Source organism: Hibiscus syriacus, unplaced genomic scaffold (genome assembly GCF_006381635.1).
Source record: "Hibiscus syriacus cultivar Baekdansim isolate YM2019G1 unplaced genomic scaffold, ASM638163v2 tig00111758_pilon, whole genome shotgun sequence".
NCBI lineage: Eukaryota > Viridiplantae > Streptophyta > Magnoliopsida > Malvales > Malvaceae > Hibiscus > Hibiscus syriacus.
In genome coordinates, this window is record NW_024063170.1 from 2525710 (window position 1) to 2550866 (window position 25157).

The 25157-nt window shown below is 36.8% G+C and overlaps 1 protein-coding gene and 1 pseudogene across 1 annotated transcript; both read left to right on the plus strand.

Moving 5' to 3' along the window:
* The first annotated feature begins 2470 nt into the window (after positions 1-2470).
* LOC120169228 lies at positions 2471-4870 on the plus strand. The gene is made up of 5 exons (XM_039177427.1): positions 2471-3086; positions 3818-4026; positions 4180-4267; positions 4419-4497; positions 4626-4870. Exons 1-5 carry the CDS (start codon positions 3031-3033, stop codon positions 4677-4679), a joined length of 486 nt encoding a protein of 161 aa, XP_039033358.1. The 5' UTR covers positions 2471-3030; the 3' UTR covers positions 4680-4870.
* Positions 4719-24006, plus strand: LOC120169364 (annotated as a pseudogene).
* The last annotated feature ends 1151 nt before the right edge of the window (positions 24007-25157 follow it).

Below are 25157 nucleotides of genomic sequence, written 5' to 3' on the forward strand. Positions count from 1 at the left end.
TAAAAGGGACAAAGCTCGTAAGTGAGCTTATGGTATGTAAATACATGTGTAGTGTGTGAGGAGAAACTCACAAACCTTTAAAAACGACAAAAGACAACACTTTTACAAGTTCAAAAAAAATATGTTCAAATCTAAAAGCAATAAAATCAAAAAGCAATTAGTTAAAAATAAAATAATGCATGATATGTTGAAACTCAAATAACAAAAGGATCATAAATTAAATGCAATTTAAGTTTGTAATTCTCAAGAATAAAAACAACGTATAATCGTTTATGGCTTGACTCTCAAAAGTCCCCAGCGGAGTCGCCAAGCTGTCATAACGTCTCTCTCGGGGATTCGTTAGACTTAAAAATTAATTTGGGCAAAGACGATGAAATTTAGGTTTGAAACAATTTGATTTTGGAGTCGCCATCAACCTTTGAATTAGGTAGGTTGAATACCTAAAATATCATTTTAATGAGTTCAGAAAAATCATTAAAAGACGAAACATGGTCTACGTTTTGCCAAAAATTCATTTTTAAGAGTTCGGGAGTCGATTACGTGTGGGGAAGGGTTAGCAAACCCACAACGCCCAGGTTTGGTATCTAAACGATTATATTATGGCTAAATGTTGGGAAATTACAAACTCAAAATATATTTAAATTACGATCCTTCTATTCATTCGGAATTTATTTAAAAAGATATCAATTCTCTCAAACTAAAACAACATTGCCTTTCCAAATAATAATATGACGACAAATAATAAATAAAATGGACAGAAAATTAAAGAGCAAAAATATGCTTTTATGGAGTAAAACTATTTATTTGACCCAAAAAATATATTATTTTTTAAGAGAAACTACATCGTTTTGTACGGATAATCCTTGAAAATGCACTTCCATTATAGTTAGGATACTTTTTCATGGATTCCCCTCACAAAGGATGCTTCTTTAATTTTATGGATAATATAATTTAAAAGAGTATAGTATCATAAAAATTAGAGATGCTTGAATAAAAGAATTCTTTTCGTACGAATAATCCTTGGAAATGCACTTCCTTTATAGTTATGAGACTTTTCTACGGATTCCCTTCACAAAAAGATATCGCCTATATATATTTTTATATCAAAGAAAAAATAAAATAAACTAAAAAATAGAACAAGATAGAATAAAATAAAATAAAACAAATAATAAGGTAAAAATAAAGCAAAAAAAACTATCGAATACAAAAAAAAATGACCCTTTGTGCGAAAAATCTTCGAAACACATTCCCTTGTAGTTGGGAGATGTCTTCATAGATCTCCCTCACAACGAAATTTATTATTCTTGTATGTATAAAAAAGAAATACGGCGATTTATAATAAATAAAGTTTAAGTAATAATAATATAAATATAATATGAAAGTACGTAGGTGAAAGGGATAACAATAACAAAGGTAATCAGTTTGATTTTGAGTATAAAATGCGAGTCAAGCATCGGTAGTCTACTAATATGAACAAGGGACTAACATGAAAACTTTATAAACTAACAGACAGATTAAAACACCAACTAAATATGATAAATAAATAAGGCTAAAACATAAACAATGAAGAATATAGCCATTGGAAATAAATAAACCACCATGATATTAATGACTAAAATAAAATGAGATGCAACTTAAGATGCTTTAATGAAACTACAAAAATTAAGGGCTGGAAATTAAAAGGACCGAAATAAAAGATTAAAAAATAAAGGGTAGGGAAATAAAGTACTGAAAATTAAAGTGCTGGAATAATAAATAAATATATAGAAAACATAAATATTAAATTGCATAAATTTAAAAGTTAGGGGGGTTATTTTTAATCTTTTAACCAGGACCATAAATAATGTGGATCGTACCTCAGAGCGGGTCACCGCAAGGTCGTACGATATTTCGAACATAAAATAAATAAATAAATAAGTAAAGAAATAAATAAAAATTAGCAGTTAGGGGTTAGCAGTTAGAAATGATAGTTGTTAGGAAAGTTAGCGGTTAGTGTTTAGCATAGTCTAGACCATAATAATGTGGATCGTTCCCCGGATCGAGTCACCACAAGGTCGAATCGAATATGAGAAATAATAAATAAATAAATAAAAACAATGGTTAGAATGAAAGAAAATAAAAGTCAATGGTTAATGTGTGATAAAATAAAAGTTAGTTGTTAATATGCAATTAAATAACATAGAAGAATAGTGACCAAATTAAAATAAAACAAAACAGGGGGACTAAAATCAAAGTAAATTAGTTACCACAATGTAAAAGAAAGGCAGAAGTGGAGGACTTACGGTGATTAGCCCCTAAAATGACCAAGAGTGATAACATTTTAAGATTGGGGTACTTAACGCGTGATTAACTCAATTATTAAAAAAAATCCCCCAAAACTTAACAGAACAACACGTGAAATCCCAGCGTAATATATACAGTCCTTGGGGCTTTTAAGATACAATGAGAAGGCAATGTCTGAAAATAGAGCGGAAAGGTTAACTTGTTTCAATCAAACTCCTAGGCAATTCAACTATATGTGTGTGTGTGTACATATTTAGAGTCTAAACGGATCAGCGTTTGCCGTTTAGGGTCTAAATGTTTCGATCCCCGGTTGTTCTCTGAGCCCCACATTTCTTTAACTGATCTTATCCAATCTAATCCGCTTCTTCTTCTTTAATCTTCATTCTTCAATTTCCCTCAAACAATTCAATAACAACTTGAAAACGGAAAAAGTTAGAAAACGGAAAGAGAGGCCCCTTTGGTCGTATCAGTGACCAAAGGAAGGCCAAAATCAATCTCTTTCCAGAAATAAAGTTTTAACTTTTTTATAAAATGATCCAACCCCATCCGTAAATATGACGCTTTCAAGGTATTTATTTCATTCCTGAAAGAAAAACCCTTTACCCTTTGTTCTTCATACATTTCTGCGAAGAATCCCAAGCGAAACAGTTGAAAAGAAAAGGGTTCGGAGGAAAGCTATTAACTTGTCTCGGGAATTTTAGTCTTTTCCTTTCTGGAATTGGGTTTTTTTTTCTTTGGGGATTTTAGATGCGATCTTACGGTCATCTTCCACCTTGGATCTCTGCCCTTTTTGGCTGCGTGGGGTCAGTTTTCTTATTCTCATCTTTTTCCTGGTATTATCATGTTAACCCTTTGATTCTTAGCCTTCTTTAGTAATAAGAATAGAGTTTTGATTCTTTTTTATATGTAGCTTTAAGTTTGCTATTGTTACTATTGAATTTTTTGTTTATTTCTTGGTGCTTACTTGTTGTACTAAAGCTATAAGATATGTCCAGAGGGAAGGGCTGAGAGCATCTGAGACTCTTCGATTTTGGGGCATTCTTTGCTTTGAGTTCTGGGTTTCTGTTTTTATGATGCAAGGGTCTTTGTTTTGATATCTTGATTATAGGTGTTATTAATTACCTTAGGTCTGGGAAGAAACCCTGTTCATTTATTGTTTTTTCTTGGAGCTTATTTACATGCTCTTACACTCTGATTGGTGGAGCTGTAATGGAGTTTGGATTGGGGACTGAAAGGGCTTATAAATTTTTTGCAATTAAGCTATAGGTAAAAGCGCTCATAAATTTACCTTCCTTGCATTTATTGTTTATTTTGTTGATAAGAACGAATGCCTAGTTGCAATGTTTCAAATGCCACAACTCTTTGATTATGTTCAAAATCACACGTTCGAAGTTGAAGTTTAATTTCATTTTCTTATTTCCAATGTATAGTTGTGAAGTTGATGGCTTTGCTTTCTATATGCTAGATCCAGGATTTAGTTGTTATAGTTGATAGACCGGTTATATGTGGTTAATCCTGGTTTGTAACAGAGCAGAGGTTGTTTTGGATGCTTCGAGCTATCTAAGGGTGTATTGATTCAAGACTGGAAAGGGAGGAGCTTTTCTGAAGATTTCTGGAGTAGCACATGTGAAATCGAACATGGAGCACTCAGGTCCCAAAGAAGCATTCCGTCAATCAGCGTTCCGAGTCATTCCCTTGACCTTTCTGGAAGCACTAGCCATCCTTCTGAGTTTGTAAATCATGGCATGTTCGGATGTGTTAACTTTATGCATGCTACTAAATAAAGCCAAATAGCATCCCGTTCTTTCATATAATATCATGTCCTGTTGTAAGGTTTTAATACTCTTGAAAACAGTATTGGTGGTAAAGCTTCTTGACGAGAATTTGTTTTTGCAGGCCTTCATCTCTGGAACCAAACAAGGCAACAATGGCTTGGAAAGAAAAAGTGTGAGAAGAGTGTACAACGTCGAAAATCCACGTTAAGGTTAGAAAATTTCCAGTGTTTCCTAATTTAAAAGTTGCACCTTAACCCTCTTAAGTAGAAGATAACAATCATTAAGCCAAGTTTAACTTGTTTCAACCATTTTCATCTTTTCGTTTAAGACCTTATCGAGTTCATTGTTTACGTGTTGAAGTTGCAGTTGCAATTGGAATGTACTCTATCATAGTTTACGTGGGAATAATAAGCCATTCTCTCATCCAGTTCCCCTGTCTGTAAGTTTACACTGCCGACCGAATGGTTTTGGATTAAAAACCAGGATTCATCCTTGTATTGTTTCTCCTATTCAAAAATGTTTCATCCCTGTATATTTACTCCAATTCTTGTTTGGGTTCACCGGCAGGAATTGGTGGATTTCCTAGACGAGGTTTGGGAGCAAGAGGGCTTGTATGACTGAGCAGGATGATGCTAAATTAAAGCTAGAAAACACGGGAAAATGTCGAGATTGTCGATTGCACCATCCTCTTCTCCGTTGGACCCTTCTTCTGTATATCAATGTATTGTAGTTTACAAATCCTTTGGATTGAAAATGCAAGTATGCAACACTAATTATCCAAAATGAAAAGAAATGCAATATTTCAGTTTTTTTTTCTTGGTGATTACAAATAGCCATTTGTGAATGCATACATGTAGGCCACATAAAGGATTTGGTTGAATACAAATTCCAGAACTTAAACAGTATTATGATCCAACCCATCGAATTTTTCATTTTTTTGAGCTACTTTTTGGAAGCTATGGGAAATTTGATTAATGACTAATGAAATGGACCACCATGTCATGAATGATGTTATGTGGTTCACATTATAATACCTGCTTTAATGGTTGCAACTAATACTAAGATTAGTATTAGTAAAAGTGGTAATAATTGAGAGTTGGAATGAGTCAGCATTTAGAAGCTTCATCAGATTTGACCAGAAATGAAAGACGGCATCTTTCTATGAGATAATACCAAAAATAACATTTTTTTCCCTATTAAATTTATCAAAATGACATCATTTTAATAAAGCTAAATTACTTTTAAAAAATAAATTTATATTTTCTTAATGCGACGGATTTTTCGAACGATTTCTCCTACACTAATATTATCACATATATCATCTATATTTATATATCTCAATTTGATGAGTTAAATGATAACAAGAATCTGTATCTTGCTAGAGATTCTTGCATATTGTTATATTATGTTTGTTAAAGAAAATGTAAGTATATATACATATATATCTGCACGTTTTTTAAGTGGAAGCTTTGGAAAACATCAAAATGAAAGAAAATCATATCCATATTGGTCAAAAAGAGTATATTTATGTAATGAGAATGGTTAATGTTATTAATAATTTGAGTTAAATCAAAAAAGAATTGCTCAGCTCCTTCAATGGAAGATAAGGAATTTCAGAAAAGTTATAAGGAAAGTATTAATATTGGAATCTCAAGATTTAAACAATTAAAATTATGGATATTATTCCTTTCTATGTGTGGCATTTCCTTTCTTCTTCTCATGGTACATAGGTCATAGTACATGCGACCGGATCCATTCGTCCAAGATACTTATCAAATACCACTATTAAACTATACCACTAAAATAAGCGTCTCATATTTTTTTTATTACATTTTTAAGTGTTTACCGTTAAAATATTCCGTTAAGTAATATATGTCACGTTTATATTTTTTTATCTTTTTAAAAATAAAATATTATTTAAGTTTTTTTTGAAAAATTTGAATGTGAAGTGTCATTTATTGAATTTTTAATTGTATGTACCTAAAAGTGTAATAAAGAAAACATTAAACATCTATTTTAACGAATAATTCTTTATACATCAAAAATCAATTTGATAAATTCATCTTTACTTTTATTTGTCACTCATCACTTCTTTGCTTAAGTCAAACTCTATTGTAAGCAGTTTGCCCCCTGTGGGTTAGACATTCGTAGCATTAATTTTCTTCCACTTTATTATTTGGTTTGCGACACGTATACTTGCGTACATGCTGTATCAATTTCGAAGCATCAGTGTTGTGTCTTTGAAGATGAAGATGTTGAGGGTTATGGAGACCTCTCTAGGAGTTTAGAAGGGAAGAAAGCAAAAATGTTGACTTGCTATTATTACCGTCGAAACTTCTAGTCGTGGTGGATTGGGCAAGCTTTTTATTCGAGGAAACCATTCCACACGTGGTGTGACTAGCATTGGACTAAGGGCCATTTCCCGTGGATGCCCTTCTCTAAGGGTTCTTTCATTGTGGAACTTGTCTTCTATTGGAGATGAAGGTCTGTGAGATTGCTGATGGATATCACCAGCTAGAGAAGCTTGACCTTTGCAACTGTTCTGCAATTACCAATTAGTCTTTGCTCGCCCTTGCTAAGGGTTGTCCTTCTTTGATGGATCTGACCATTGAAGGTTGTGAAAACATTGAAATAAAGGTCTCCAAGTTGTAGCTCGCAGCTATCCAAATCTAAAGTCTATTTCAATAAAAAAACTGCTCCTTGTTGGAGATCAGGGAATTGCAAGCATGTTGTCTTCAGCCTCATGTACCCTCACAAAAGTAAAGCTCCAGGCATTGAACGCTATCGATGTCTTCCTTGCTGTTATTGGACACTATGGCAAAGCAGTGACTGATCTTTCACTCACTTGCCTTCAGAATGTGAGTGAAAAGGGCTTTTGGGTAATTGGTAATGTTCATGGGTTACAGAAGTTGAAATATTTCGCGGTTATGTCCTGTCATGGTCTAACAGATTTGGGACTGAGGCATTAGCTAAGGGTTGCCTGAATTTGAAACAGTTATGCCTCCAAAAATGTGCTTTCTTATCTGATAATGGGTTTGTCTTTCTCCAAAACAGCGAGTTCACTAGAGGGTTTTCAACTAGAGGAGTGCCACAAGATAACCCAATTTGGGCATTTTGGTTTTCTCCTTAACTGTGGTGCAAAGTTGAAGACGTTATCTCTCGTTAACTGCTTGGGTATCAAGGACCTAAACCTGGGATTGCCTCTTGTATCCTCTTGCAAATCCCTTCGATCACTTTTGGTCCGTAGCTGCTCTGGTTTTGGTGATTCCAACTTGGTTGCATTAGGGAAGTTGAGCCTTCAACTGCAGCATGTGGAGTTGAGTGTGTCGCAGCCGTTCGGGTGGGTCCGAAATTTGGTTTCGACTTAAATATGTCGGGCTCGGGAGTCAGTTACAATCAAGGAAGGATTAACACCCTTAAATTGCCCTTTCGGTACCATTTTAATTTCTTGGTTGTCTTAATCGCGAAAAGTAGAAGTTTAAATAATAATTTAAATACAATATGAATTATTTTTTCTTTGATAATCATTTGAAATTTAATTGAATCCCCTAAAAAATAAAATTAGAGTTCAGAAAGAAAATAAAATAAATAAATAAATAAATAAAAATAATAAAATAAACATATACAAAATTAGAAATTAAAAGTATAGTCTTGATTACAAGAACTGAAACAAAACAAATAAAAGTTAGTAAAAACAAAATAAAAACAGGAAAAAAATAAAAAAATAAAGTCCAAAGAGGAACGAAATGAAACGAACTTATCCTGTAAGTAATGAATGAAAACATATTAGAGACTAAAATAATGAAAATCAGAACTAAATATCAAAACTAGAATTACAAGGAAATAAAGTAAAGGATGTGTCAAAACCAGAAGACCTTGAGAGGATTTTACCCATAATATTTGAAGGACCACAGGGAGAGTTTACCCCAAAGTCTAACTTCACGTGGGATTTGTTTAATTTTCATGTAACATTTTCAATTCATTTACATTCTCTCTAAAACTCAGATTGCTCTGCCTTCTCCCTTCTACGCAGTCAGGCGTTTACCATCGATGATCTTTGTCGGTTGGTCGTCAGTTGTTGTCAATGGTGACAGTTAGAGCCCAAATTCCATGACGAAGCCCATCTCGATCTCAGGAGCTCGAATCCGAGACTCGTTTCTCCAGAAAAGTCCTGGGGGTTGTAAAACGGGCAAAAACAATTTGGCTTTCCGCTCTCTAATCCACCGTTGTCCACCTTTAAATCGTTCAGATTTCAAAATATGTTGCTCATGATGATCTCTTCTCCGCTCTCACCATTTGGATTCGTGAACGGAGCCTCAAATTGCCGGAGAAGGACTCCATCGTTGAAAGGTAAAGTCCATCGTTCCCATTTTTGCTTGTATCGATCTTTCTCACCTCGGTTTTTAATCACGTTCTTTGTCTCTTTTTGTCCGCTGTTTGTGAGTACTATAAATGGTGCGGATATGTGTGCAAGTTTACACAATCGAACAAGTAATAAAGTGATGAGTGAGTATCGTTCTCTATAGGGATTGGGGGAAATCAAATAAGTTTGTCACAGCACTTTACTCTGCCACCTAAGTAAAGTTAGAGATGGTATATATACAAATGAGAATGCTGTGGCAAAATGGATGGAGATGTCGTGACAAATTAAATTGTGTTTAGTGCAAACAAATGGAAATGCAAAGGCAATATAAAATGTAAATATTGGATTTGATTATCAGGACTTTAGATTTCCTCACACGACAAGCTACTATGGGAATGAGTGATAGGAGTCACTAAGGAAAATCTAAGTCCACTTCTCAGAATGATCTTACTTCTATGCCTAATCTGCTCGACAGAGTTTACTAAAGGTTCCCTATGCTATCTCTAGTCAAGGGACTCGACAGATTGAAGATGCCTTGGCAAAATCGATTGGCGTTATCTACTGCAGGGATCCTATTGGTCCAGATAACAGGATATGTCTTGGCAATACCTTTTTGCAACATCATTAACATCTAACCTATCGCTCATGCATAACTCTTTTTTGTCGAGTGAAATCCTAGCCTTATCTCTAAGGTGGATTAGACCTAGTTACTATCTAGAACCCCTTGCTTATGTGGTTCATCCCTAGTTTCTATCGAATACTAAGGATATGCTACTTAGGCATTCTTTCGAACACTAAGTAATCACCTAAGGAATGACTACTCTCATAGCTTCTACAACCTTAAGGCATTAAAATTCATAAGCAAAACAAATTATAACATAGAAAAACAATCATTCATTAAAGCAAAACTTAAATATCCAAAATAAACTTCCACCAAATAGGATTAGTTCATGGTAGGTTTCGAAATAAGCAAGCACAAAGCAAGTTAATCCGTTCCTTACAACCCAAATAATAAATAACGAAAGCAAAGAGCAAAGGGAATGAGGAAAAGCCTTCAACGTGCACTGCCGAAGCTTCCATCGGCCACCACGAACAGTCCTAGTGATCTAGCTCTTCTCGTACGCCTAGTTCGCCACTCCCTATAGCCTGTCAACGGAGGAATGCCACGGTAAAAACGATTGATGGAAAAAGAGAGAACTTTTTCTCCAAATTTTTAGGCTCTTGGCGGCTGTCTAAAAATCTCAAAGTCTTCTAAAAAAGTCAGGCTTCATCTTTTATTTATAGGGGAGAATGAACCTAGGGTTTTGTGTTAAAATTACACTAGCACCCTAAAGTTCATTCCTTTTATGTGAGAGTCGGTGCAAAGATGGTAACTGGCCCCTCCATTATTACTGATTACAGAAAGCACTTTTTATGTCATGACAGCTGACTCTTACTAAAAATATTCTTCTTTCGTTTTGATCGCTCTCAAAATGCCAGCTGGTTCGGCATTTGCATTCTGCTTAACAGTCTCCTTATGTCATGTCATTTCCTTTTTGCTTTTCCTTTCTCCCAAATCTTGCACATCACCAGACAAACACCTTCCCCATAAAGCAGCACTGATTACAAAATAAAATGCCGCGGCAAACAGAATTTCACCACATGCAACTATATGCTCCTAAATGCATCTATATGATCCTATATGAGCTCTAAGACAGTCAATAACTTAAGTGAAAAGGTCCCAAATATGACCTTTTTACGGAGTTATGACACCCCAAACTTAAGCTATTGCTTGTCCTCAAGCAATTGATAGTATTAAGCAAAATAAAAATATCATGGCAAGTTCAGAAGTAGAATAGTTATATGGGATAAAATTTCAGCCCTTAGAACATTTGGCTTCAACATGCTAAACTGGTTTAAGAAATCAAGTATTGTTCCCTAGGGCAAGATTCTTTGTGTGGGTGTGTGCGTGTTTGTATCAAGTCGTGTTTGTATAAAGTCCATGCTTAACAAACCTAAAAATTTTCTACGCAAGTTTTCTTGTTTTGCCACGATATTTACATTTTTTACTCCCACTTTGTTTTCTTTTCATTTTTTCTTTTTTTTAACACTGCTACGAGGGGAGTCAGCCCATCACACCTACCATTCAACACTCTAGGTGAAAGGGAGCATACCTTCCACCCCCGAGCTAGTCAAGTAGAGTCATCCCGTGACTACTTTCATTCACTCATATATCATAGCTGTCATTTATTTATTTGGAGTTTCCAGGAAATACCATGGCATAGTGGAGTATCCCTCTACAGATATGCCGAAGCATTTATTCACAACTTCAATTTTTTTTACAAAGTGAGGTTTTCATCGTTTATGCCAAGACATAAAAGAATTCTCTTATAAAAAATTTCTAAGTTCCTTAAGCATGAAAAAATATACAATCGTGTATTCAAGGGTTTCAAAGAAGCAAGTCCTAGAGTTGGTTCTATTATCCTCAACAGTCATGTACCTTCAATCCTAGCCATCAAGAGTTCATCATCATCGGGCATCCTTAATTTATTCCAGAAAACCAATTCAACCACTTACTTATGTCATGACATATTCATTCTACTAATACTATCATGCAATGATTTAAGAACCCTACCTCCCCCAAACTTGAGAGAAGCATTATCCTCAATGCTAAATAAAAACTAAGGAAAAATCTAAACTACATGCTATGAAATTCAATGCAATGCAAGGTACCTTGACTTCATGCTTGTGGGGGTGCAGAGGTCGTGCGACGTGTGCGCTTTTGTAATTGTGTGGGGCTGGAATGTTCAGAATATGATGATGGCACGGTTGAAATAATGGACAACCTTTAAAATAGTTAAAAGGAAACTGCAAAATAAACATTTATTTATGCAAAAGAGTAAATCTAAAATGTCACGTCATCATTAAGATGTTGGGCCAGTATCAACTTCATGCAAGAAAAGTGTAGTCTTGTCACGTAATGGTGGGACTCCTTGGTATGCCTTCAGGCGCTGGCCATTGACTTTAAAGACGGATCCATCGTCCATGATCTTGATATCCACAGCGCCATACGGGTAAACATGGTGGACTTCGAATGGTCCCGACCATCGTGACTTCAGTTTGCCAGGGAAGAGTTTGAGCCTAGAGTTAAACATGAGCACTTTCTGTCCAACATGAGAATGCCGTGGAAAAATAATTTTTTCATGCCACTTCTTCGTTTTTCCTTGTAGAGCTTGGCATTTTCATATGCTTGTGCTCGAAACTCTTCCATCTCATTCAGATCGAGCAGTCGTTTCTCCTCAGCTAGTTGTGCGTCGAAGTTTAACTTCTTGATTGCCCAGTATGCCTTATGTTCTAGCTCAATTGGCAGGTGACAGACTTTTCCATATACCATCTTGAAGGGAGACATTCCCAAAGTTGTTTTAAATGCCATTCGGTATGCCCAGAGCGCTTCATCAAGTTTTGGGGATAAGTCTTTCCTTCGAGGGTTCACAATTGAGAATATGCTTGACTTCACGGTTGAACACTTCAGCTTGCCCATTTGTTTGTGGGTGATATGCCGTGGCAATTTTATGTCACACTCCATTTTTCTGTAATGCATTGGCAATTAGCTTGTTGTCAATGTGGGTGCCCTCGTCACTGATAATGGCTCTTGGTACTCCAAATTGAGTAAAGATATTCTTGTAAAGGTACTCGAGCACCTTCTTAGAGTCATTCCTCGGTGTGGCAATCGCTTCAACCCACTTAGATACATAGTCCACCGCAAGCAAGGTGTATAAATCTCCAAAAGAAGATAGGAATGGTCCCATGAAATCAATACCCCAAACATCAAAGAACTCTATCTCCAAAATATTTTGCAGTGGCATTTCGTGTCGTCTGAAAATGTTCTCAGAGCGCTGGCATCTATTGCATGCTTTTCAAAACTCGTGGGTATCCTTAAACAATGATGGACAGTAAAAACCTGATTGGAGGACCTTTGCAGCAGTCCTCGCACCTCCAAAATGCCCTCCATAGGATGTTGTGTGGCAATGGTGTAAGATATCTCGTTGCTCCTCTTCTGGGACACACCATCGAATCATTTGATCAACACATTGCTTGAACAAGTACGGCTCATCCCAAAAATAGAACTTGGCATCATGCAAAAACCTCTTTTTTCCCTGGTTGTTCAATTCATATGGAAAAACACCACTAACAAGAAAATTAACGAGGTCAGCGTACCACGGACTTGCCGTGGCATATAAAATTTTCTCGTCAGAGAATTCTTCTTTAATATAAAAAATGTCATGGCATTCATAAATGTTTTCTAGCCTAGATAAATGGTCTGCAACCTGGTTTTCTGTACCTTTCCTATCAACTACCTCTAAGTCGAACTCTTGCAATAGTAATAACCACCTAATGAGTCTAGGCTTGGCATCTTTCTTGTTCACTAAGCATTTTATAGCTGAGTGATCAGTGTGAACTATGACTTTGGTGCCTATCAAGTATGGCCTAAACTTGTCAAATGCAAATACCACAGCAAGTTATTCTTTCTCAATGGTGGTATAATTTAATTGTGACTCACTCAAGGTACGACTAGCATAATATATAACATGAAAGATTTTACCTCTACGTTGCCCAAGCACAGCTCCCACGGTAAAATCACTTGCATCACACATTAGTTCGAACGGTGTTGTCCAATCTGGGGGAACTACGATTGGTGCAGAGATAAGTCTTTGCTTCAGCTCTTCGAATGCGCCATGGAATTTCTGATCAAATAAAAACGATTGGTTCTGTTGCAGCAAGGTGAACAAGGGCTTGGATATTATGGGTAAGTCCTTGATGAATCGTCTATAAAATCTAGCATGTCCAAGGAAACTCCGAATGCCCTTGACAGAAGTTGGTGGCGATAGCTTCTCTATCACCTCAATCTTGGCCTTGTCAACCTCAATGCCCTTTGTAGAAATCTTATGGCCTAGAATAATGCCTTCGGTCACCATGAAGTGGTATTTTTCCCAATTCAGCACGAGATCAACCTCCTCGTATCGCTTCAGTACCTTCGCCAAATTGTCGAGGCATTTTTTAAAATCATCTCCAGAAACAGAAAAATCATCCATAAAAATTTCCAGAAAGTCCTCAACCATGTCTGAAAATATGGCTTGCATGCAGCGCTGAAAAGTAGCAGGGGCATTACAGAGTCCAAAAGGCACTCTTCGAAAGGCATACGTGCCATAGGGACACGTAAATGTTGTATTCTCTTGGTCCTCCGGTGCAATGACAATCTGATTATACTCTGAGTATTCGTCTAAGAAACAATAAAATGCCTTGCTAGCAAGTCGATCCAGCATTTGATCGATGAACGGTAAAGAGAAGTGATCCTTCTTGGTGGCCTTGTTGAGCTTGCGGTAGTCCATGCAAATCCGCCACCCGGTGACCATGCGTGTAGGTATCAACTCATTGTCCTCACTCGTCACCACAATTATGCCTCCTTTCTTTTGCACGCATTGGACTAGACTCACCCAAGAACTATCAGAAATAAGGTATATTACACCAGCGTCAAGCCATTTGAGAATCTCTTTCATCACAACTTGCTTCATGATTGGGTTTAGTCTGCGCTGCGGCTCTATGGATTTACTGTGGCATTCTTTCAGTAGGATTTTGTGCATGCAAATTATTGGACTTATTCCCTTGAGATCTGCCATAGTCCATCCTAATGTTTTCTTATGCTGTGACAAAACACTTAACAAACTAGATTCTTGGTTAGGAGTAAGGGCAGAGGAAATAATCATAGGCAAAGTTTCATTATTACCCAGATAAGCATATTTAAGATGTTGTGGCAAATTCTTAAGTTCTAGGGTAGGAGCATGCTGTAATGAGGGCTTAGGAGGAATAAACTCTTTAAAATTCAAAGGTTCAAAATGCGTACCTAGGCTATCTTTGAGGAAGCTAGCCTGCTGTTCCTCGATAGAAAAATCATTAGGCTCTCCAGCCTTTAAGTCTTCGAATAACCCCTCATCAGGTTCCAGCTGAATGAAATTGTCTTGAAAAAATTGATCTGTTTTTTTCGTGATTACTGTATTCACTTTTAAAATGCTTTGACATTCTTCATAATCATCAATGTACTTGAGGGATCGGAAGACATTCACAGTGACATGTTGATCGACCACTCTCATGGTTAGCTCGCCCCTCTCGCAGTCGATGAGAATACACATGGTATCTAGGAAGTGTCTCCCCAAGATGATGGGTGCTGTGGCATCGACCTCACAGTCTAGAATCACAAAATCAACAGGAAAAATGAACTTGTCAACCTGCACGATAACATCTTCAATTCGCCCTTTAGGACGCACATGTGATCGATCAGCTAATTGCAAGATGAGAGATATGAGTCTCGCATTTCCTATCCCAAGCTTCACGAAAATTAACTTAGGCATCAAGTTTACGCTTGAACCAATGTCACATAGTGTCTTCCCAACAAATTTGTTTCCTATCGAACATGGGATGATAAAACTGCCCAGATCATGTCTCTTCGGTGGCAGCTTGCTTAAGGATGAGCAAAATTCTTTTGCCGTGGCAATTGTCTCGTACTGCTCAAACTTTCTTTTCGTGGTCAAAATTTCCTTAAGGAACTTAGCATATGTAGGTATTTGTTCCATAGCCTCTAGAAAAGGAACATTGATTTGAAGTTGACTCAGAATGTCAACAAATTTTCTGAATTGAATATCCTCGTTATGCTTTTTTGGTCTTTGTGGAAAAGGAGGTGGGGTTTGGCTTCCTCTACTGACGGGGTGGGGACAGAATTTTCCTTGGCATTTTTGTTTGCTCCCTCAGTCACTTTACTTGATGAACTCTCATCTTTATCATCTTCCTCTGGTGCTTCTTCTAGTACTTCTTGATCAACTTGTACAGTCTCAGGGGGTGAATTATCCTTCGATCTTCCCCCAAACTTATTTTTGACATTAATTCGTGTACCACTTCGTAGAGTTAGCACACTACAGTGCTCTTTGCTATGAGGTTTTGTGACTTCAGTGTCACTCGACAGATGTTTTGGTTGTCGTTCTTGTAATGCCGGGAAATTTGACCAACCTGATTCTCCAATGTCCTCAATAACGAAATGTGGCTCTGAAGCAGAGCCCCTTGGTTTTTTATGGAGGTTGCATGGTCTTGCAGTATTGTCTTCGTTGTTGCTATGAACTCTTGCATTGTGGCCTCCAAAGAACTGGTGTTAGATGAAGATGGCCCTCCCTTGTTGGAATTATGCCATGGCATATTCGATTGAAATCCTTGGGAGTCATTGAAATTCTGCTGCCGAGATGGTTGATGAGCATTGTTGGTTCCTTGGTTTCCCCACGAAAAGTTTGGATGTTGACGCCATCCAGGATTATATGTGTTAAAATAGGGGTTGTTGTTACCTCGTTTGAAGTTACCTACATAATTGATGGATTCTTGATTGGTTGGGCAGTCACTCTCATTGTGATTAATGTGGCATAATAAACATTCTGAATGGGTTTTCTTTACTTCTCTCACCTCGCTTGGTCTTTGCAAATTCTTCAGCATATTAGTGATAGCAACAAGTTGGGTGGACACCGAATCCTTAGTGTCTAGCTCGAAAGCTCCATGTTATTTTCACCCAAGTTCAAGCCTTATGGATGGAAACTGATAATCATTGGTGGCAATCCTATCCAGAATGTCAAATGCCTCTGCTGGTGATTTGTCAAGTAAGGTCCCATTTGCCGATGCATCTAGCATCATCCTCGTGGATGCATTAACTCCATTGTAGAACATCACCACTTGTGTCCAATCTTCAAAACCATGATTTGAACATTTACGAAGCAATGCTTTGTATTGATCCCAACACTCATACATTGATTCGTCATCAGCTTGACGAAAAGAAGCTATGTCGTTCCTCAGTTGGGTGTTCATGTTCGGAGGATTATACTGTAGCAAAATTTTTTTGCACAGAACATTCCACGACTCCATTGAACCTGCTGGAATGCAACTCAACCAAGCCCTTGCTCGGTCACGCAGAGAATAAGGAAATAACTTTAGTTTCAAAACATCTTCGTGCACTCCTTGTTGGAGAAAGGAATCACACACCTCCAAGAAGTTACGAATGTGCTGCCTGACATCTTCATTTGGTATGCCTCCAAATTGCCCTATGGAATTCAACATATTAAACCTGACAGGTTTGAGCTCGAAGTGGGCTGCCTGAATTTCTGGTGCCACAATTCTAGGATTTAAGTCATTTAAGATCAGGTTTAAGTGATCACGAATGGAATTTTGAAAATGTTGCCTCCTTCTTCTAAGTTTCACAATTGAAACGAATCATAAAACAGGAGTTCATTTTATATCAAAATAATCAACTCCTATTTTAATATTTGGTAGCTGCAAATCTTTGACAAATATCACGATCTAAAATGTTGGTTTAGAGGTTGGCTACCTAAATTCTAAGGTTTGTTTCATCAATTCGGTCACCTTGAAGATCATGGAATGCCCCTCTTTTTTGGTTTAACATTTTGATCGGATGCAAACAAAATGTCACAACTAGCATAGTCAATTGTTAGACTCTTTAGAACACTTTTGTTTTAGTTCTCTGAATTCTTCCATTTGTGCAAGCTTCGTAGACTCACCTAGCCAAGGTAGTGCAGAAATATTGGTCTAAAAATGATATTTTTGAGTGCTCGGGTGAATTCGACTATAACAGGTATTCCTCAACTCCCTTAGCCCATATTCACCGAAACTCCTTATTTAGTAAATTTGACTTAATTTGCCATTGTTTGGCTAGATTAATTCAGCTTTATTGTACATGCATCTTTTAATTGCCTTTGTTTGGCTAGCTGAAGGATTCATGTCGTCACAAAGTCTTTGACTTGACAACAACAGTGGAGCAAACACCGAATTACCAAGTACCCAATCAATATCATGGTTTGAATATGATCTATTCATAAAGCCATGGCTTTCAAGTTTCCTCTTTAACCAATTGCTTTAGCGGAATAGCTCAGCTTTATTGTATACATATATATATATATATATATATATATATATATTTTGTCTGGGTATATAGATTTTATTTCTTAAGCTTGTCGAGGAGAACCTATTATAATCCTGGTGTTTGTTGATGGTCAGAAAATCTCATCGTTAGAGTTTAATTCCCAAGCAACTGACCTAAACTAGATTCACCTACTTGACTATTCTATTTGAGAATATCATGATCATCATTGAACGTCATTAATATAAGTATAAACCAATTAGTTTTGCAATTTCATGTGGTAGTTGCCCCATTTTATCGGATCCTAACACATACCTGAATGTCAAATCCTTGATTGACTCTTCACGAGAAGAGAAAACTAGCTAGGTTCCTGCAAGAGAATGGTATATATTCATGTGTATCTTTTAGATTAGGATTAGGATCAAGGGGTCCTTGTTATGCAGGGGTTTAATCTTATCATTTGTCAAAGACTTGCAACCTCAATTATTAAAAAGCTTTTAATTAAGGTGATATTTAAGGAATTCAAGATTAAAATTTCCTCATTGCTCATTTCCTCAGAATGAAGCATTTTATTTAAAATGTTGTGGAAGTGCAAACACAAGTATGGCTACCATGTGCTTGATATCCCTTGAGCTGAATAGAATTGAACTCGAAGGTTTTTGTTGACAGATAATCATTCTCTCCTTGAGCTATACTGTAAATTTGACTGGGATATAGTTCATTGTGGCTAAATTACAGCCCATCCCGGTTCTTCTTCTTGACTTAAAGACCTCAGTTTGAGCTTCAACCAAAAAATAGTTCCTTGTTGCTACCATACAGTTGATATATTATCGAGTTGAATGGAATCGAACTCGAAAGTTTTTCGTTGACAAATAGCCCTTCTCGCATTGAGCTATGTTGTAAATTCGACTGAGAGATAGTTTCGTATTACTAAATTGTAGCCAATCCCAGGTTTTCTTATTGACTTAAAAACCTCAGTTTAAACTTCAACTTAAAAGTAGTATATCGCAACTACTGTACGGTTGATAAGCCTTCAAGCCGAATGAAATTGAACTCGAAAGTTCTCGTTAACAGATAGCCCTTCTCGCCTTGAGCTATGTTGCGAACAGTTCCTTTAAGTGAAGGATGACTCCCCTTCGCGGGTCTAAGCTGGTTATAATTCTTCTGGTGGTTCCCCTTAGCGGGTCTGAACCAAGTGAGATGATCTTTGGATGACTCCCCTTCGCGAGAAAGTCATGTAAGATGTTCTTCAAGTGACATTGAAATATGGCTTGAAAACTTTAACTGGAAACTAGTCGCTCGCTGTTAAGTCAAGCTAAACTGGATCCGCTTTGAATTAACTTTCGAACTTTCCATAGTTCAAGTTGGTTGAGGTATAGGTATCTTTCGCCTTGAAGTTGAAACTTGACTCTAAAGCTACAAAAATTATGTATGCAAAAAATGATAAATGTGATGCTCTTAAGTATGTCTAAGATGATTGTACAAATAATTAGTTCTTGCTTTATTTCTCAGACAAAATATCATTCTTTGTCTGTTGTTCTTGCCCTTGGAATCAATCATGCCCCTGAATAGATCAGATCTTGGACTTTGTGCTTTAATGCCCCATTGTTCTCAATGGTATACCCTGAGTTCCCAATATGATAGCTGCATATGGTGTTAATATCATAGCCTTTAGGATATGGGGCTTCTCTTGGTTTAGATTGAACTATAATCACAAGATTTCTCTCAACTAGCGTTGGGAGCAATTCCTCATACGTCAATGTAATTGGATTAATGTGAGTTTTTTTACGGAAGACATTGTGAGGTCTAGTCCCCATATTAGCTAGGTAAGATCCCACGATGTTAATCTTAGCTCTTTCCTCAATGTCACATATATGGCCATTCTTGATAGCTTTTTCGATCATTTCTCCACACATGACGATGTTAGAGAAACTCTTGGTGGTAGTTCCTATCATGTAGTCGATATATGGATACTTCAATGTATCGATGAATAGAGTGATGAACTCTTTTACATTCATTGGTGGATGCACTTAAGATGTGACATCCTTTCATCATTGAGCATATTATCAGAAGCTCTCATCACTCTTCATCTCCATATTCTACAACGTTGTTTGATCAGAGGCCATATCAATCATGTATTTGTATTGGCCCAGAAAAGCACTAGCCAAATCCTTCTATGAGTGAACTTGAATATGATTCAGTTGATTATACCATCTTGAAGCGGGTCCAATAAGTCTGTCTTGGAAGTAGTGGATCAATATCTGATCATTGTTTGTGTATCCAGTTATCCTTCGAATAAACATCGTGAGATGGGCATTAGGAAAATAGTTCCATCATGTTTTTCAAAGTCAGGCATTTTGAATTTGGGTGGAAGCATCAGGTTGGGAACTAAAACTAGTTCAGTTGCATCCATTTCATTGTGAGAGTTTTATCCTCTCATTCCCTTGAATGTCTTTCTACATTATTTTTTTAAATTATCTGAGGAACACCCATTCTTGGCTTTTCTTGTCGCCTCAGGAGTGGATATGTTATGATCAGTGGTAGAGAATCCTATTGGGTGACTTAGAAGTTTATGGGGTTAAATGTGTATCGGTGGATTTGCATGTGCACTCATACATTCAGAGGTTCCTCTAGTCGAGAAAATCTTCTTTTTGCCACTTTCTTGGTTGAGCCTAGCCAGTTTTTCTACCACTTGGTCAACTAAGTCTTTTTGGTTTTGCAAGATACGATCCATAATAGTCTTTTGTGCCTGATCCATTTTAGCTTTCCACTCTGCTTGCATCTTTTGCAAACTCTCTTCCAGATCTTTCTTCAATTTATCAAATTTTGCTTCCATTCTCAGTACTGTGTGAATGCAGTTACCGTTAGAAGCACTTGCTCAAAGTTCCCCACAAGGTATGATTAATGCATGTAAAAATGTTTAAATGAATGTTATGGAAAATACAATGATGCATGAAATGTTCAAGGCATTGATCCAAAAACACGTATGTTATTATAAATAATCTTTATTGGGACAAAAGTGGTATTTCTTAAAAGATAAAAAAACCCTAAAGGTACATTCTGACTAAGTCTTCTAGACCCCGAATAACTTCTAACAGGTTGACTAGTCTTCTGCATTCGTCGATCACAGGTTGAATACCCTGTCGAACCGCTATGGCTTCTCTGGCTAAACCATGTAAGTATTGAGCTACTTGAATGATTGCATTTCTAGCTTTCACCCTTCGCTGAACCTGTTCCCAATGGAAATGCCATTGGAGCCCTCCATCGAAAGTAACTATCTGAAGTTTATTTGTTTGTTTCTTGAATTCGTCAACAATGGTCTCCAATTTCAGCTATCGCTTTATCATCTTGTTCTTGTTGTATGTGAAGGGACTCTCCAGGTCAATAACCCTTTTCTCATTTTCCCTTACCACTTTCGCCAACCCATTTTTGAAAAGTTGACTTTTGATGTAATTGATGGTGTGCATCACGTCTTCTTAATTGAATGTGACACATAATTGCCTTGTAGATTATCCTACTTTTCCTTCTGAGCCTTTTCTGACCATAGTCGGACCTCTGTGTTTTTCACCTCCTATATTATAATCCCTTTGTCCATTAATACAAATTACTTATGTTTAACGAACACATTTATTTTTGGATCAACACCTCTTTTGAATGATGTAAATGATAAAAATAAAATGAAAGAGAAAAAAAATGAAAGGCAAGAGTTAGTGAGGTAAGGATAGTAATCAAAACAATCATGAAAATAAAAAGTCTTACCACACATTATTCCTAGTCGGACATGATCTCTATCCCGCATGTTAATTTTGAACAAGTCCTAACCACATATCTTTCTAGTTCACATGCTTTGAACAGAAAGTAAAGCAGGAAATAACTCAAGATAGCCTAGGTTTTGAAGTGAAGTTTTGGGGTGGTCTCTAACTCCTTGTAGTCTCCCAATTTAGGTTCTAAAGAATGTACTCAAGTTCTTCTTGTCGGTGCCTCTGGGCTTGCCAGACCCTTAGCCCTAGGCCCATTACAAGCTTATGTGGACTAAGTTAAACTCGATAGGATACATTCCCTTATGTCTGCACGGAGAATAAATTCACACGAAGACATAAGGTATATGAATCCCGAAGGTTACTTGCTAGGCTCGCATGGAGAATAAATTCTCACGAAGACGTCGCTTTCACCCCCACTTAAAAAGAGTTAGGAGCTCGGGTATAGAGCAAAGATGAAAAATTTTAAAATCTGAAATCATTGAAAAAACGTTAGTATAACTATTTATTTGGAAAAAAAATCAAAGATAAAAAATATGAATCGAATAAATAAATGAAAATTTAAACCTTTTTTTCACTTAAAAGACAACAGGAAATTAATTCTGGCCTGACTCATTTACTTGTCCCGGCAGAGTCGCCAAGTTGTCGCAACCGTCTTTCGGGTGGGCTTGGAATTGGGCTTCAACTTAAATAAGACACGTTAGAGTCGCCATCGATTATTTAAAAAAATTTAGGCTGATCGGACACCATCTTACCTGATCCGCGTTTTACCAGAAATATGTCAGGCTCGGGAGTCAGTTACAATCAAGGAAGGATTAACACCCTTAAACTGCCATTTCGGTACCATTTTAATTTCTTGGTTGTCTTAATCGCGAAAAGTAGAAGTTTAAATAATAATTTAAATACAATATGAATTATTTTTTCTTTGATAATCATTTGAAATTTAATTGAATCCCCTAAAAAATAAAATTAGAGTTCAAAATGAAAATAAAATAAATAATAATAATAATAATAAAATAAACATATACAAAATTAGAAATTAGAAGTATAGTCTTGATTACAGGGAACTGAAACAAAACAAATAAAAGTTAGTAAAAACAAAATAAAAGCAGAAAAAAATAAAAAAAAAATAAAGTCCAAAGAGGAACGAAATGAAACGAATGTATCCTGTAAGTAATGAATGAAAACATATTAGGGACTAAAATAATGAAAATCAGAACTAAGTATCAAAACTAGAATTACAAGGAAATAAAGTAAATGATGTGTCAAAACCAGAGGACCTTGAGAGAATTTTACCCATAATATTTGAAGGACCAAAGGGAGAGTTTACCCCAAAGTCCAACTTCACGTGGGGTTTGTTTAATTTTCACGCAACATTTTCAATTCATTTGTATTCTCTCGAAAACTCAGATTGTTTCTGCCTTCTCCCTTCCACGCAGTCAGGCGTTTACCATCAATGATCTTTGTCGGTCGGTCGTCAGTCGTTGTCAACGGTGACCGTTAGAGCCCAAATTACACAGCGAAGCTCATCTCGATCTCAGGAGCTCGAATCTGAGACATGTTTCTCCAAAAAATGTCTCGGGGGCTGTAAAATGGGCGAAAACAGTTTGGTTTTCAGCTCTCTGGTCCACCGTTGTTCGCCGTTGGATCATTTGGATTTCAAAATATGTTGCTCCTGATGATATCTTCTCCGCTCTCACCGTTTGGATTCGTGAACGGAGCCTCAAATCACCGGTGAAGGACTCAATCATTGAAAGGTAAAGTTCACCGTTCCCATTTTTGCTTTTATCGATCTTCCTCACCTCGGGTTTTAATCACGTTCTTTGTCTCTTTTGGATTTGGGTTGTTGTTTGCAAGTGTCGGGTTCAATGATTTGTTCGGCTGTGAACACATAGAAGCAGTGAAGGTTTCAGTGCTAGTCTCGGGGGTAGGATGTTATATCGGTGATCGTCTGGTAGCGGGTTTAAACTCTATGTTGATGAGTGATGGTGATTTTGGATTCTGCTAAATCCCGCAATAAGCCAAGTAGAGTGGTTCAGGCCCCGAACTTGAATGTTGACGAGATTAGTGCTCGACCAAAATTTTTTCATGGGTTTAACACAAGTTGCACTGCTGGTAGTGATATCGCTTTGGGTCTTGGAAGTGGTGGGAGTAAAAAGCAAAGCAACTTTGGTCCACAGCAAGTAAACAACTATCAAGTCCAGTTACCTCCCCTGGACATATTGATTCATCTTTTTCATATAAGGTGGTTGACAAATTTTGTTTCCTGTTTTTAGGAGTTTTGTGGAATGACAGGAGATACGTGGGGTTGAACATGGAGCCTATAAAAATATTAATAAATAATAATAATAATAATAATAATAATAATAATATAATATAATGCTTTTATAGACCAGGACAAAAACGAGTATCTACCTTGTGGGCTCATGGAATAACAGATGTTGGGTTTCTTCCATTGGTTGAGAGTTGTGAGGCTGGTTTGGTGAAGGTTAATCTCAGCGGTTGTGTGAATTTGAACGACAAAGTTGTCTGTACATGGCTGATTTGCATGGTTGGACTTTAGAAATGCTGAATCTGGATGGTTGTAAGATCATCGATGCTATTTTGGTTACGATTGCAGATAACTGTCAATTGCTCGATGACCTTGATGTCTCCAAGTGTGCTATCAGTGATTCCGGAATTGCATCTCTGGCTCGTTCTAATCAAATCAATCTGCAGATCCTTTCTGTATCTGGTTGCTCTAAGGTCTCTGACAAAAGCTTTCCTTTTGTTGGAATATTGGGTGAGACTCTTGTGGGTTTAAACCTACAGCACTGCAAGGTAATCAGCAGCAGTGCAGTTGACCTACTCGTAGAGCAGCTATGGAGGTGCGACATCCTTTTGTGAACTTAACGTATACAGGCCCCTCCATGTACTGCCGAGTGGCGAGTATCGTTTATCAACAATACAAGATTTGATCAATCAAGAAGCCTATGAATATACCTTTTGTGAGTTGCCCCAGATTGTTTAGTTTTTGTGTCCATCAATCATAGGTCTTATATATTCTAGAGCTCAGTCCCTTTTTACAAGAAACACGACCATTCTCCCCTTTTTTGCAAGAATCCTTTTATGGAGACCTGTTACTGGATATTGACGGTGTCAGTTTCTCAATGGCCAGATTTCTCTTACTACACAGTTACTGAGTTCTGGATTTTAGTTCTATAGTTTGTTCTTTGTTGGTTTTACCGAGTCTTCCTCAATGGCTGATTTGAAATTCTTCAAGTCACCGTAGTCATGGTTGCTTTCGACAGTTCAAAATTGGGTGTCTAGCTTCAAATGGGTTTTGTCATGGCAGCAATATAGATAATCTGCCATGACAACTCTTGGGAGTTGTTTTTTTCTCTCTTTTTTACCAAAACCTCACTTTTACTAGCTTTTGAACTGTTATAGGGTAAAGTATGGCTCATAAATCGGTAAAGAGGACAGGGGATGGAGTGGTACAAGATTAATTTTGTAATTATGTATCAGGTTTATCTATTATAAATAAAGATGTAACATAAACCTATGACATATTGAATAAAATTTCTAGCGCCGCCTAGGCACCGAGACGTAAGCACATTGCCGAATCTCGTTAAAACTCTTGTGTTCTTTCGTTTACTTTGCCCGATTTTTCAACGTATAGTCTGCAATGTTGAATCCATCATTAGAGGCCGTCGTCAATGTTTCTGTTTCCACTAAGATTTATAAAAGATGATCAAACTTTGATGTAGAACGATTGCTAATTTGATTTGATATGATTCATGGAAGTTTTGTCTGGAGCTGTTAATTGAGGTGGGTATGGGTTGATTATTTGATTTGGCTGCATTTAACAAAAGAAAATGAGAAAAAATCGAGAGTTATTGGGAGGTATCAAATAAAGTGGAAACATTATCTTTTTTTCAACAATCATTCACCATCCTAATTATACGACCTCTGATTCCAATGGAAATCTTTAAATAATCAACAAATATGCAATCATCTAATCTGTGCAAAATAATTACAATGACACTAATTTCATA